The sequence below is a fragment of the Solanum pennellii genome, chromosome 2 (genome assembly GCF_001406875.1).
Source record: "Solanum pennellii chromosome 2, SPENNV200".
Taxonomy (NCBI): Eukaryota; Viridiplantae; Streptophyta; class Magnoliopsida; order Solanales; family Solanaceae; genus Solanum; species Solanum pennellii.
Genome location: NC_028638.1, coordinates 45,024,553 through 45,037,684, shown reverse-complemented (window position 1 = coordinate 45,037,684; position 13,132 = coordinate 45,024,553). Strand labels below are relative to the sequence as shown.

The following is a 13,132-nucleotide window of genomic DNA, read 5'->3' as shown; positions in this document are numbered from 1 at the left end:
GGGGGGGTGCCTGGTGGGAGGGGATAATTTTTTTTTAAAAAAAAACAAAATTTTGGATCTATACCATCTGAAAAAATTTAGATTTATACAACTAAAAATCGAATTATACAAATTTTAGACGTGGACCACGTAATTATAATTGTAAGTTAATGACAATTGGTAATTTAATTAAATTGTGATTAGCTATATTAACTAATTAACTAATAAATTTGTTTATCTACTTAATTTTCTCTTAATTTAACCCCTTTACTTTTGTCGCCTAATTAAAGAAGTAAAAGCCGTTTAAAATGACAAGAAGGTACTTAGATGACCCTGGGCCAAATATTTGATATGGGAGCTAACATTAGAATTTCAATTGACATTTAACAGCTAACATATGTTCACAAAAAAATCGTTTTTTTTTCTATTGTCATATGCAAAAGCTGAGAATGTACATTATATATACATCCTTGATATATGTTGTACATCTACTCATGATTATGTATATTTTTGTTCGTAGGATTTTTATCTTTTTTATATACTCTGGGTATGTTTGGTAGATATTAAGTGAATTTTCTATTAAGTTATATGTGGTTTCTTAAAATTATTCACATTTTCGCTTAGACACCTAAATACAGTCTTGTGCTCATTGAACACTTAATCTTAACAAATTAATATCTAGTTGATACAAAATAATAATAATTTTGTTTTCCCTACTTTCCTTAGAAAGCTCATTTTTAAAATATTTGACTAACTAAACAAGAAATGATTAAAAAAACAATTCTTTTATACCAAACACACACTTCATATTCACTTTTCATGCAAACGGTTGAGATAGTAATTTTAAAGGAAAATGTACAGAAGATAGAGATTTTTCTCACTAAGTATTAAGATGAATATGAATTAGTTAGATCAGTAAATTTTAGATATCGATGATTAAATAGAAAAAGAAGAAGAAGATAGTGGAAGATTATTATAAGCGTGGTTGGCAAGTTGGGTTCTTTTGGTACCCCAAAATTTCAAAATTGGATGGCACTACCAAAGGGAATGTAATGGCAAGTTGTGTATTTCAATGCTCAAGTGAAAAGTTGGCTGCATTTATATAAAATCTAGTAGATCTTGAAATCCATAAAAATTAGTCAATCTGAATAAGATCACATTGCCTAGTGCGTGACCCTACTTGAGTTGAGTTTTGATTCCTAAGCAATCAATGTCTATATGCCAATTATCCTTTTCACATTTACAATTCAGACCATACTAGACATACGATATAAAATCGTGATATGAATATAAATAAAGTTGAAAGTTTATTTAAATATATAATTTAGATTTTTTAAATTATACAAATATTAAACCCTACAAATTATGAAAACCATCGAAATTTCTTGTAAGTCTTGCAAAATTTTATCAAAATGAACAAAATATAGTTCATAAAATATCAAAATATCTTACGGCGTCTCGTTGATTCATCACATATCTTCATATTTCTCTTATAAATAAATATTTGTGTTTATAAACTTTCAAATATACATAATTTTATAAAAATTCACTAGTCAACAATAGTAAAAGAAAAAATGCACAAGTACCGTTAGACTATGATCGAAATTTCAGAAACACAACTAAACTAAACTAAACTAAGGTTCTGTTACCTCCTGAACTTTTTTTTGTGTGTAATTTTGTGGTCCTTTTTGACTTATGTGACATTCAAATATCTCCCACGCACCTCAGTTGCGTGGAGTCTTGGAGTGTGTCATGTAGACAAAAGATGTATAAAATTACAAAACAAATAAGTTCAAGGGGTAATAGGACCTTCTTTTGGTTAATGTGTGTCTCTCAGATTTCGATTATAGTGTAGGGGTACTTGTGCATTTTCCCTAAACTAATTATTCTTCAACATAATCTTTTAACAATATGAGTTACTCCCTCCGTTTCACAATGAATGATGTAGTTTGACTTGACACGGAGTCTAAGAAAATAAAGAAGACTTTTAATCATGTGATTCTAAACTAAAATTATGTCAAATGTACAAAATTATTCTTTAATTTTATGGCCTTAAATATACCATGCGAAAAATTGTTACAAGTACATGATACACTTTTTGAAATCATGATTTAAAATAGCAGATCATTTTTGTGTGTGGATATTTACATGATCACAAATCGCATGTCGAAAAGACTGATTTGAAATTTGTAATTTCATATTGCACAAACTAAAAAAGTGAATGGGAATTTGCTCGTCTCTTTCCTTATTTGTGTCGTGAATCCCTGTGTACCGCCACATTCTATGCAATTATGGCTTAACACATTTTCTCCCATTCACTCAGAAAAAATGAGGATTTCATCAATGGAGAAATATTCCTCTTTTCAGCTTCTAACAATTTTGTTCCTTCTTCTTCATGTTCTAGCAACTTGCTTAGCCATGAATATTACAACTGATCAAACTTCTCTTCTCGCGTTGAAATCCCAAATCACTTCAGACAATTATCAAATTATTTCAACAAACTGGTCTTCTTCTGTCTCTGTTTGTAACTGGATTGGCGTCACTTGTGGCTCTCGTCATCAACGAGTTACTGTACTTAATATTTCAGACATGGGATTTTCGGGTACCATCCCGTCACAACTTGGTGAACTCTCTTTTCTTGTTTCACTTGATCTAAGCTACAACATTTTCCATGGTGAACTTCCACCTGAGTTTTCTCGTTTGCGAAAATTGAGAGCTATTAATCTTAGTTTCAACAACTTCACTGGAAAAATTCCTAGATTTCTCGGTGATTTTCAAGACCTTCAGATTTTCAACATTGAAAACAATAGTTTCAGTGGGTTCATTCCTTCTTCTATCTCAAACATGACGAACCTTGGGTTCCTGAATCTGAGGTACAACAATTTGGAAGGAAATATTCCAGCTGGAATAGCCGTTCTTCGGAGTTTGAAATGGTTGAGCTTTGGATTTAATAAACTCAATGGTTCCAATGTGCTCTCTATGTTCAACATCTCGATACTAGAATATTTAGATCTCAGAAATGCAGGCTTAACTGGTGATTTTCCATCTGATTTGTGTCGTCGCCTTCCAAGATTGCAAAAACTTGGACTTAATTTCAATATGTTAAGTGGAGAGATCCCAAGACGTATATCAGAATGCTCGCAGCTTCAAGTCTTACTGTTGATGGAAAATAATTTGATTGGAACAATTCCAGGAGAACTTGGGAACTTACAACTGCTGCAACAATTAGCTCTCGGAAATAATAAGTTAGAAGGTATGCTGCTTCCAATCTTAATAATATTGTTCTGAACCGAGCACATGCATTCCCTTCAATTTCCAGTTTCGACGAGAGGTTAAGTGTTCAGTTTTCCGCTCCTAAACAAGCATATGAATGCTTTTGACCTGGTGTGGGAATTTGTTCAACTTAATTCCTTAGGACTTTCATTTGATAATTTTGCATAATGATTTGACAGGCACAATTCCGGATGAGATTGGTCATCTTTATAACTTGAAGCAATTGGGATTGGAACAAAATGCATTAACAGGCTCAATCCCAGTAAGCATATTCAGTATTTCATCACTTCAAGTTTTATCAATGTGGGACAACAAGCTTGAAGGGCCTCTACCAAGAGAGGTTGGAAATTTGACTATGGTTAACGTACTTGATCTTGGAATGAATAGCCTGACGGGTATGGAATATTGTGTAACCACATGATGTCAGAATGTTAGTTCTTTCAATATTTCGTCTAATGGCAATCTTACTTCTTTCTCTAGGCGTACTTCCAGATGAAATTGGTAACCTTCAAGAGTTGTTGATGCTGAAGTTGGATTTCAATGACTTTAGTGGGTCGATCCCTATTGCTATATTTAATATCTCAACTCTTATATCTATTGCACTCACACAAAACCGCATTTCAGGTAATCTTCCCAACACTATAGGCAGGGGGTCACCCAATCTTGAACGAATTTTTGTAGGTGCAAATAACATTGATGGTCTTTTACCTAGTTCCATTTCAAATTTGTCTAAGCTTACTGTACTCGAACTTAGTGTGAATGCACTCACAGGTTCAATTCCTGACTTTCTAGGAAACTTAAGACTTATTGAAATTCTCAACTTGCAAGGTAACTTCTTCACTAGTGACTCTTCAATGTTGAGTTTTATTACTCCTTTGGCCAATTGTAAACACTTAAGAGAACTGATATTGTCTATCAATCCCCTAAATGCAATACTTCCAAAATCCATAGGGAATCTTTCTTCTCTTCAGACGTTTGAGGCAATAAGTTGTAATCTCAAAGGCCATATTCCAAATGAAATTGGAAATTTGAGAAATTTATCTTATTTGAAGCTGGATAAAAATGACTTTACTGGAATTGTCCCGACGACAATAAGTTCTTTGGAAAAACTTCAACAGTTTTCACTTGGTACAAACAGAATAAGTGGTCCTTTCCCAATTGTTTTATGTGAGCTACCCAACTTGGGCTTGCTAAACCTTTCACAAAACCAAATGTGGGGAAATATTCCTAGCTGCTTAGGGAATGTGACTTCTCTAAGGGAGATTTATCTTGATTCCAATAAATTCACTGCCAGCATACCTTCAAGTCTATGGAACCTCAAAGACATTTTGAAGCTGAACTTGTCTTCTAATTTCTTCAATGGCTCTCTACCATTAGAAGTTGGAAATCTCAAGGCTGCAATACTTCTGGATCTTTCCAGGAACCAAATCTCAGGGAACATTCCTAGTACATTGGGAGGTTTGCAGAAATTGATTCAGCTATCTTTAGCTCATAACAGAATTGAAGGATCTATTCCTGAGACATTCGGGGAACTCATAAGTTTGGAAGCATTGGATCTTTCAAATAACAATATTTCGGGTGTGATTCCAAAGTCATTAGAGGCACTCAAGCAACTACACTCCTTTAATGTCTCATTCAACAGGTTACACGGGGAAATCCCGAGTGGTGGACCTTTTCTTAATCTCCCTTACCAGTCTTTCTTGTCGAATGAAGGATTGTGTGGTAATCCTCAAAAGCATGTCCCAGCTTGTCGTTCAAATTTAAAGAATCATTCCAATTCAAAGAAACGAAGAATGATATGGATTGTAGTTGTCTCTTCAGTTATCTCTATAATAGGGCTTGCTTCAGCAATAATTTTCATGTTGATGCGACATCAGGGTAAAGTAATCAAAGCTGAAGATGAGTGGTCTCCTGAGGTAGCACCACAGAGATTTTCTTACTATGAACTTCAAAGAGCAACTCAGGGGTTTGATGGAAATAACTTGCTAGGTAGTGGAGGTTTTGGTTCTGTTTTTAAAGGGACGTTGGCAGATGGGATGATACTAGCTGTCAAAGTTTTTAATGTGCAGATGGAAGGTACATTTCAAACCTTTGATAGAGAATGTGAAATCTTGAGGAATCTTCGTCACAGAAATCTCACAAAGATCATTAGCAGCTGTTGTAACTTGGATTTTAAAGCATTGGTACTTGAGTACATGCCAAATGGGAGCTTAGACAAGTTGCTGTATTCTCGAGATTATTCTCTAAATATAATGCAACGATTGAATATCTTGGTCGATGTTGCATCGGCTCTGGAATATCTCCATCATGGTTACTCTGTACCTGTTATTCATTGTGATCTGAAGCCTAGCAACGTCTTACTTGACAAAGACATGGTAGGACACCTAACTGACTTTGGCATTGCAAAACTTCTAACAAAAGAGGAATCTATTGCTCACACTACAACCTTTGCCACAATTGGTTACATTGCTCCAGGTGACTTGTAATAAAGTTTTGATTAACAGTACTTAATCAGATTTATGCCTTATAAGCTCAGTTGCTGACGTGTTTTGATTTTTCTTTTGTAGAATATGGATTGGAAGGCCTTATATCCAAGAGGTCTGATGTTTTTAGCTATGGTATCATGTTGCTGGAAACTTTTACAAAGAAGAAACCAAATGATGAAATGTTCACGGGCGATTTGGATTTGAGAAGCTGGGTACATAGTTCACTTCCTAATAAGCTGGATGAAATCATAGATGCCGACTTACTAACAGTAGATGAACAAAAGCTTAATGAGAAGTTACAGAACGTGTCATCTATCATGGAGTTAGCCATGAATTGCACAGCTAAATCTCCGGTTGAAAGGATGAAAATGACTGATGTTGTAGCAGCATTGGAAAAGATCAAGCAGCAGCTTTCTTCATGTTACTGATCGAATGTCTTAATGACATGACATCAGGTACTTTTTCCATATCACTTTTGGGAGGTAAAAAGGGAAGTTGTAAAGTTCACTAGTATTGTATAAGTAATTTTTCTTCAAATGCTTTTGCTAGAGACTGTTTGGCTATTGTAATTGTACTTCATTGAGATGAGTCTTCTGTACAATGTATTGCAAATTAAGAATCAATAAAATGTAATGCTTCTTAATTTTCAGTGAAGTGTTCCTATTCTGGCCTACGTAAATGATCATCCACAAGAGTCATTTACCCGTTGCTTTAATCTTGTATCCAGTGAAAATGTGTGTTTCAATCAGCACGACATCATAGAAGGAATGAATCATTCAGCACTATACTCTGTTCAGAAAATAATAAAAACATAATTTTGTATAAAAATGGTGCTGTAGAAACATCTCAGAAAAATGTTGAGATCGCAATTACCTGGTGCCATTTATAGAGTGTCATTGTTTGAGTAATAGATTGATTCGTCGATGATTAACAGTTTGAATACATAAAGAAGTGGGGTTAGTCCACACTACTTCAACAGGAAAAGTAAATTTGGAAATCATAAAGTTCAAATGCCTTAGTAGAATCTCACCAAAAGATTCTTCTTCAAAAGAGAGATCCAGAAACACCAAGCTTATCGATCAAGATAACCAAATGATCTCGGGATTGGACCTTTTAGTCTGTTATTAGCTAACCAAAACATAATGGAACCTGGTTTCTCGAAAGATCTAATTAACTTTTTGGTGACCCTCTAACTTCCCAACTCTAGTATACCAGCAAGAGAACTCGAAGTCATATAAATATGAAAAAGAGTTATCAAATGGTTTCATAAACTTGATGTCTATATCAATTAGAGGCTCACAATGAATGCAGGAAGAAAACCATTTAAGCGGATAATATCTTCCCGAGAGGAAGCAAGGATAATTTCTAGATCAAAAGTCACTTCATTTACAAGTTCTATTACTGTGACCAGGGAAAAAAATTATGTTAGCGACATCAAAAGTAAGAAGGATAGAACATAAAAAGACCTTATAGAGATTTCGCATCTTAATTTCACCACTTTAACATCTCATTAGCAGTGGAGATTTGGTTAAGTAATTATATGTTCAAAGTCATTTTAGTTGCCTCTTCAGTTATCTCTGTAATAGGGATTGCTTCAGCAATAGTTTTCATGTTGATGAGACGTGGGGGGTAAAACGATCAATGCTGAAGTTGAGTGGTCTCCTGAGGTAGCACCACAAAGAATATCTTACTATGAACTTCAAAGAGCAACTCAAGGCTTTGATGAAAATAACTTGCTTGGTAGTGGAAGTTTTGGTTCTGTTTATAAAGGGACATTGGCAGATGGGATGATTGTAGCTGTTAAAGTTTTCAATGTGCAGATGGAAGGTACATTTCAAACCTTTGATAGAGAGTGTGAAATGTTACCGAATTCTTCGTCACAGAAATCTCACAAAGATCATTAGCAGCTGCTGTAACTTGGATTTTAAGGCATTGATACTTGAGTACATGCCAAATGAGAGCTTAGAGAAGTTGTTATATTCTCGAGATTACTGTTTAAATATGATGCAAAGATTGAATATCATGGTCGATGTTGCATCTGCTCTGGAATATCTCCATCAGGGTTACTCGGTACCGGTTATTCACTGTGATCTGAAACCTAGCAACGTGTTACTTGACAACGACATGATGGGACACCTGACAGACTTTGGCATTGCGAAACTTTTAACGAAGGAAGAATCTATTGCTCACACTACAACCTTTGCGACAATTTGTTACATTGCTCCAGGTGAATTCTTTATTGAACTAGTAAAAATGTTATGGTTTAATGGATTAAAAATGTTGACTTATTTCCTTTTTTCTTTTTAGAGTATGGTCTGGAAGGCCTTATATCCAAGAGGTCTGACGTTTATAGTTTTGGCATCATGCTGTTGGATCAAATCATAGATGCTGACTTACAAACAGTAGATCATGAACAAAACTTGAGTCAAAAGCTGCAATGTGTGTCATCCATTATGGAGTTAGCAATGAATTGCACAATTAGTATTACAGTTGAAAGGGTGAACATGACTGATGTCCTAACAACATTGAAAAAGATCAAACAAAAGCTTTCTTCCTGTTATTAAACTACCTAACAACATGACATCAGATGCTTTCTAATATTCCTTTTGGAGAAAGAAAAAGGTTTTAAAGTTCAGTGCTTTTAACCATCAGTAATTGTTTCTATAACGTTATTATTGCTGGAAATTTTTGCAGCATGAAGGGATGGAAGCTCTTTTTTTTTTTTCATATTTCAAGAAGAATTACTAGTATTATAATTTTACAAACAAAAGCTGCTGATAGCTTTTCTTTTTCTTAATTTGCATCTTTTTATGGACTTGAACTTTTTTATCCTCTATTTTTGTGCATAACCAAAACAAAAACATTTTTACTTTTCCTCTTCCTCGTTCATTACCAATTTAATATAATACTCCATGACAAGTTATGCTCATACCTCATGTAGGAAAAGAGAGCCTTTTCATATCATTCATTTCTCTCAAGATCAATCCTTAATGAGAATGTGTCTTTGCATACATAGAAACAAAAATAGTACTACTGGAATGATGAGGTTTCATCTTCTGTTTGCTATGGTATTTGCTTGGAATACATACACTCCTAATTTTCTCTAGTATGCGTTGATCCTTCATTTAGGATTGAGGTGACTGGTCAGTCTACTGTACAAAGTATCGCTAATTGCTTCTTTAAATAAACCAGAGAGAAATATCAGTCAAGAGAACTAGACACTTTGGAAAGGTATTTTAAGTAAAGGTTTATCACCTTAACAAGTAAATGCATCTGCCAAGACATGGCTATGCCTTAAAACATTTACATGACCACTTAAGGGCTTAAGCAACCAAAGGCGCTAAAGAGAGGGTCCGCAACATCAACAAAAAAGAATTCATAACAGTACTAAACACAGATATTGCTACAGAAAGCTTTACATGTCACTAGTCTATGTCAGAAATGAGCCAATCACGGTGAATAACCGTTATCTACACAGCAATTTGTGAGATGTGTCCGAGATAATCACCCTCCAAGCTCACAACTGCTTGGAATTCCTTCTCCGCCTCCACATACCTTGCTCCAACCACAATGAAACGCACCAGTGTGTTTCTCAATTCTTGACATCTTCTCATTCATAAAGATGGGATTTTCTCCAGGTACATATTTGTAATCCGCCATCCTCTGATGAGAGAGGCATACCTTGTTGGTGGGGCCACATCTCAAGAAGATACCGTGCTTCATTTCTTGTCAACAACCCCTTTCCAAGATCTCTCCACGGAATAGCTTGAAGGTAAGGCAGCTGAATTCCACAGGTTAAAGCACATCACCAGTGTGGTCTCAAGCTTTCCCTTCTCCAATCCTCTCCAATGAAATGAGCGCCATAAATTATCCAAGAGTTTTTGAAGCCTTCTTGGAAGCAAATTCATCCATGAGGCGAATAACAATTACCTTCTGAAGCATTAAGCCTTCAACATCAAGGCTCTGAGAAGGGAGTATCACATTCCATGACAACTGAGATTTCACATACATATTAGCGGACCTGTCACAAATCAAAACAAAGTGGGCTTTATCAAGCGAAATATGAGGACTTTCAAAGAAACCATGTAGTCACAGCAATTCTATTATGGCAGTTCAAGAAAATGTTTTGAATTTCATATGCCACAACCACAAGAAATGCAGTGCACTTCTACAGTAAATTTATCCATCAGGAGAAGATTTCAGATCCCCACCAACAATGTTAAGGTGCAAAAGGTACTGCAAGAGACGGAATGGTACAAGGATTTGGACGCGGTGTTCTTAACTAGCAGTATCAGTCATCTTTCCCTCATATAAGTTGCAGAGATTGGCTTGAAACATCACAGGCAAACATAGAAGACTACACAAGGTCACTCCTATGAGATAAGACTTTATCAGCTCATACAAGAATACAACAATCAGACTGTTCCAACATCGTCATTAATAGATATTACCCCACCCCCATCTCTAATAAGAGTATTTACACCAATTTGAAACTTTTCTAACTCTGTTAAACCAACCATTAGAGGTAGAATGGTGAAATAGAGTTTCCCACTGACAAAGAAAGAATTTTTTCAAATCATCAAATCACTTTTAGAAGCCAACTGCAGGTAAGTGTCTATGCCCAGCATAGTTGGTAACTTAAGAAAAGTGAGGAAAAACTTTTTCGAACCAGTCAAATTATATTTACAATGTTAAGTAGATAAAACTGAAATTCGTAATGAATAATACACATATTCATCCTTCTCATTGAGCTTTGGGCAACATGTAAAAATCAACCCAACTTCGAATTTATCAAATGCCCCATATTTCAATCAGCCTCCAGAGTCAAAAAGCATAGGCATTTCACAGAGTCAATTATTACAGTTATATAAGAGTAAACTTAGATAAGAAAAAGGAACCACCGAATAATCAAGAACATTACGAGGGAAATTAAAGGACCCAATTTTTGCCCCATATTTACCTGGGGTTATGAAAACTTTCAATAACTAGGGTAAAATCAGCAGGGTTTCTGTGCCAAAAGATAAACTAGGACTACCCTTTGCTTTTAAGCTTCTAAAGAGTGTAAACAGTGGGGAAAATGGAAGAAATTTAGATTTATGTTACAGTAAACTACAATATTGCATGATCGGAAAGTAACAAGTAAAGGAAACAATTTGAAAAATTTCTTAACATAGAAAGCAAGAAGATAAAGAACCGTCGACGGCAACTGAGACTAACCTTTGGTGAACAACCCGGCGACGGCGGCACTGTCGGAGACGGAGATAGTGAGGTACGGGAACTTTACGAAATGGGTTTATCCTTTCTTATTATGTTTTCCCGTTATTGTATAAGAAATATCTTTATACATGTATTAAAAGTTATATTAGTTTTATTATATTTGATAGAAGTTTCGTGTTAGGTATAAAAGCTAACATAATTTATATCTTGTTTGATTGGTAAGAATTTTAAATATTATATAAAAGTTATTTATGTATTAATTTACATGATATTTGATTGCATTTTTTATAATTTTATATAATTAATATCAACATAACTTATGAGCGAATCTATACATAAAGTTATGTGGATAATACATGTATTAAAATGATAAATTACAGATTTACCTTATAAATTTATTTTATTTTTTTAATTGACAACTTTATTGTTTTCCTATATATGTTTGTTTTTTTATTTCTTTTTATATATAGACCATTTTTATTTCCTTTAATTTTTTTTGATTAAAATTTTACTGTTTTTCTATTATATATAGACTATTTTTATTTCTTTTTATATACTTATCATTTTTCTTTATTTATACAAATAAAAATATTTTTTTAATATTAAAAATTTGATTGTATATTTTTGATCGTACATATGATAATCAAATATTAGCATTATATATTATTTAGGGAAAATTTTTAAAATGTCAATATTTTAACATTTAAGAGGTTAGCAACACTTTCAATATTTGGTAAAAATATCAAATTTTAGTTTGTTATATATCTTAATTATGTTTTTATTATTTTATTTTATTTAAAGAAGATAATTATTTAATAAAGAGAAAATCAAGGGAGAGAATATAAAAAAAGGTAAGGATCACTTAATTTTCTCATCAATTACATTTTCAAATAAAATTTAAACTTTGTTCTTTTTTTTTTCTCTAGAATTTTTACCTTTTTAAAATTATATTCATTCCACGATATATTCTATTTATATTTATTATAGTTTTTTTATTAGTTTGTATTCATTCCAATAGGTATGCCGAATGTATCTATATAGTCATTTAAGAAATATATTTGTATTCATATATTTTTTTCCCTATATAGTTATTTTTTTCTTCAAAAATCTTGTATGTATTCATTTCAATATGTATTTTATTTGTATTTCTATTTATTCTAGTTTTTATTTAGAATTTTGTATAATAATATATAAAATACAAAAAATTAGTATGATGAAAAAGTGAATGAAATATAAAATTAAAAAGAAATAATTGAATATTTGTTGTACTCATTCTTAAATAAAATACATAACTAGTTGACATACCTTTAGAATAAATACAAATTAGAAAAAAAATGTCAAATTCAGAAACAATGCAATATAATTTTTGAATGAATACAACTATTAATTGTAAAAATACATACTGACTAAAACAGTATCAAAATTCAATTTATACTTCCGAACTTATGAATACAAAAAATAATAAAACTATGAAATACAAAAATAAATACTAAATGTGGTACATTGACATAACTATCACACAAAAAAAAGAATACAAAATGAATTAATTATATGAAATACAATTCCAAATCTATGGATACAAAATACAATAAAATAATGAAATACAAAAATGCATACGGACTAAAACAGCAATAAAATTCAATATACACTTCCAAATCTATGAATACAAAAAATATTAAAACTATGAAATATACATAATGAAACTCATATAATATGTTACATTGACATAACTAACACACAAAAGAAAAACAGAACACAGAATACAATAAATATATGAAATACAAAAATAAATACTAACTATAACATAATAAAAATTTCATATACACTTCCAAACGCATTGTAACATGAATTTTTTTGAATCTTAAAAATTACTAAACAAATTAAACTAAACATGCAAAACACTAAACATGCAAAAAAAATACCTATTCTCCAACGAATTGGTCTTCTTCAACTTCATGGTTATGAATTTCTGTGGAATTTTGCACATCGACGAATTCAGACATTTTTCCCCGTCGTATATCCTCCTTAGATTTAGAAGCGGAATCTACATTGTTGTTTAATTCTTGAGTGAAAAAAAATTAAATGATGAAAAATCGGAAGAACTTTGATTATTTTGTCTAATACCTCTAGTAACTCTCTTAAAAACGTCCATTGAAGAGAGAATTATGTAGTCTCAA

General features: G+C 32.7%; 1 protein-coding gene and 2 pseudogenes across 2 annotated transcripts; 2 read left to right on the top strand and 1 right to left on the bottom strand.

The window, feature by feature from the left end:
- The first annotated feature begins 2,138 nt into the window (after positions 1–2,138).
- On the top strand, positions 2,139–6,392 carry LOC107009481 (probable LRR receptor-like serine/threonine-protein kinase At3g47570). Of its 2 annotated transcripts, XM_027914345.1 has the most exons (5): positions 2,139–3,232; positions 3,432–3,647; positions 3,733–3,876; positions 4,024–5,727; positions 5,820–6,392. In XM_027914345.1, the coding sequence occupies exons 1-5, from the start codon at positions 2,263–2,265 to the stop codon at positions 6,164–6,166; spliced, it is 3,381 nt and encodes a 1,126-aa protein (XP_027770146.1). In that variant the 5' UTR covers positions 2,139–2,262; the 3' UTR covers positions 6,167–6,392. The 2 variants fall into 2 exon arrangements, with proteins under 2 accessions (XP_027770146.1, XP_015064308.1); XM_015208822.2 differs by having other exon boundaries at positions 3,733–5,727.
- A 647-nt stretch (positions 6,393–7,039) lies between these two features.
- On the top strand, positions 7,040–8,302 carry LOC114076012 (annotated as a pseudogene).
- Positions 8,303–8,939: 637 nt separating this feature from the next.
- On the bottom strand, positions 8,940–11,083 carry LOC107009474 (annotated as a pseudogene).
- Between the last annotated feature and the right edge of the window lie 2,049 nt (positions 11,084–13,132).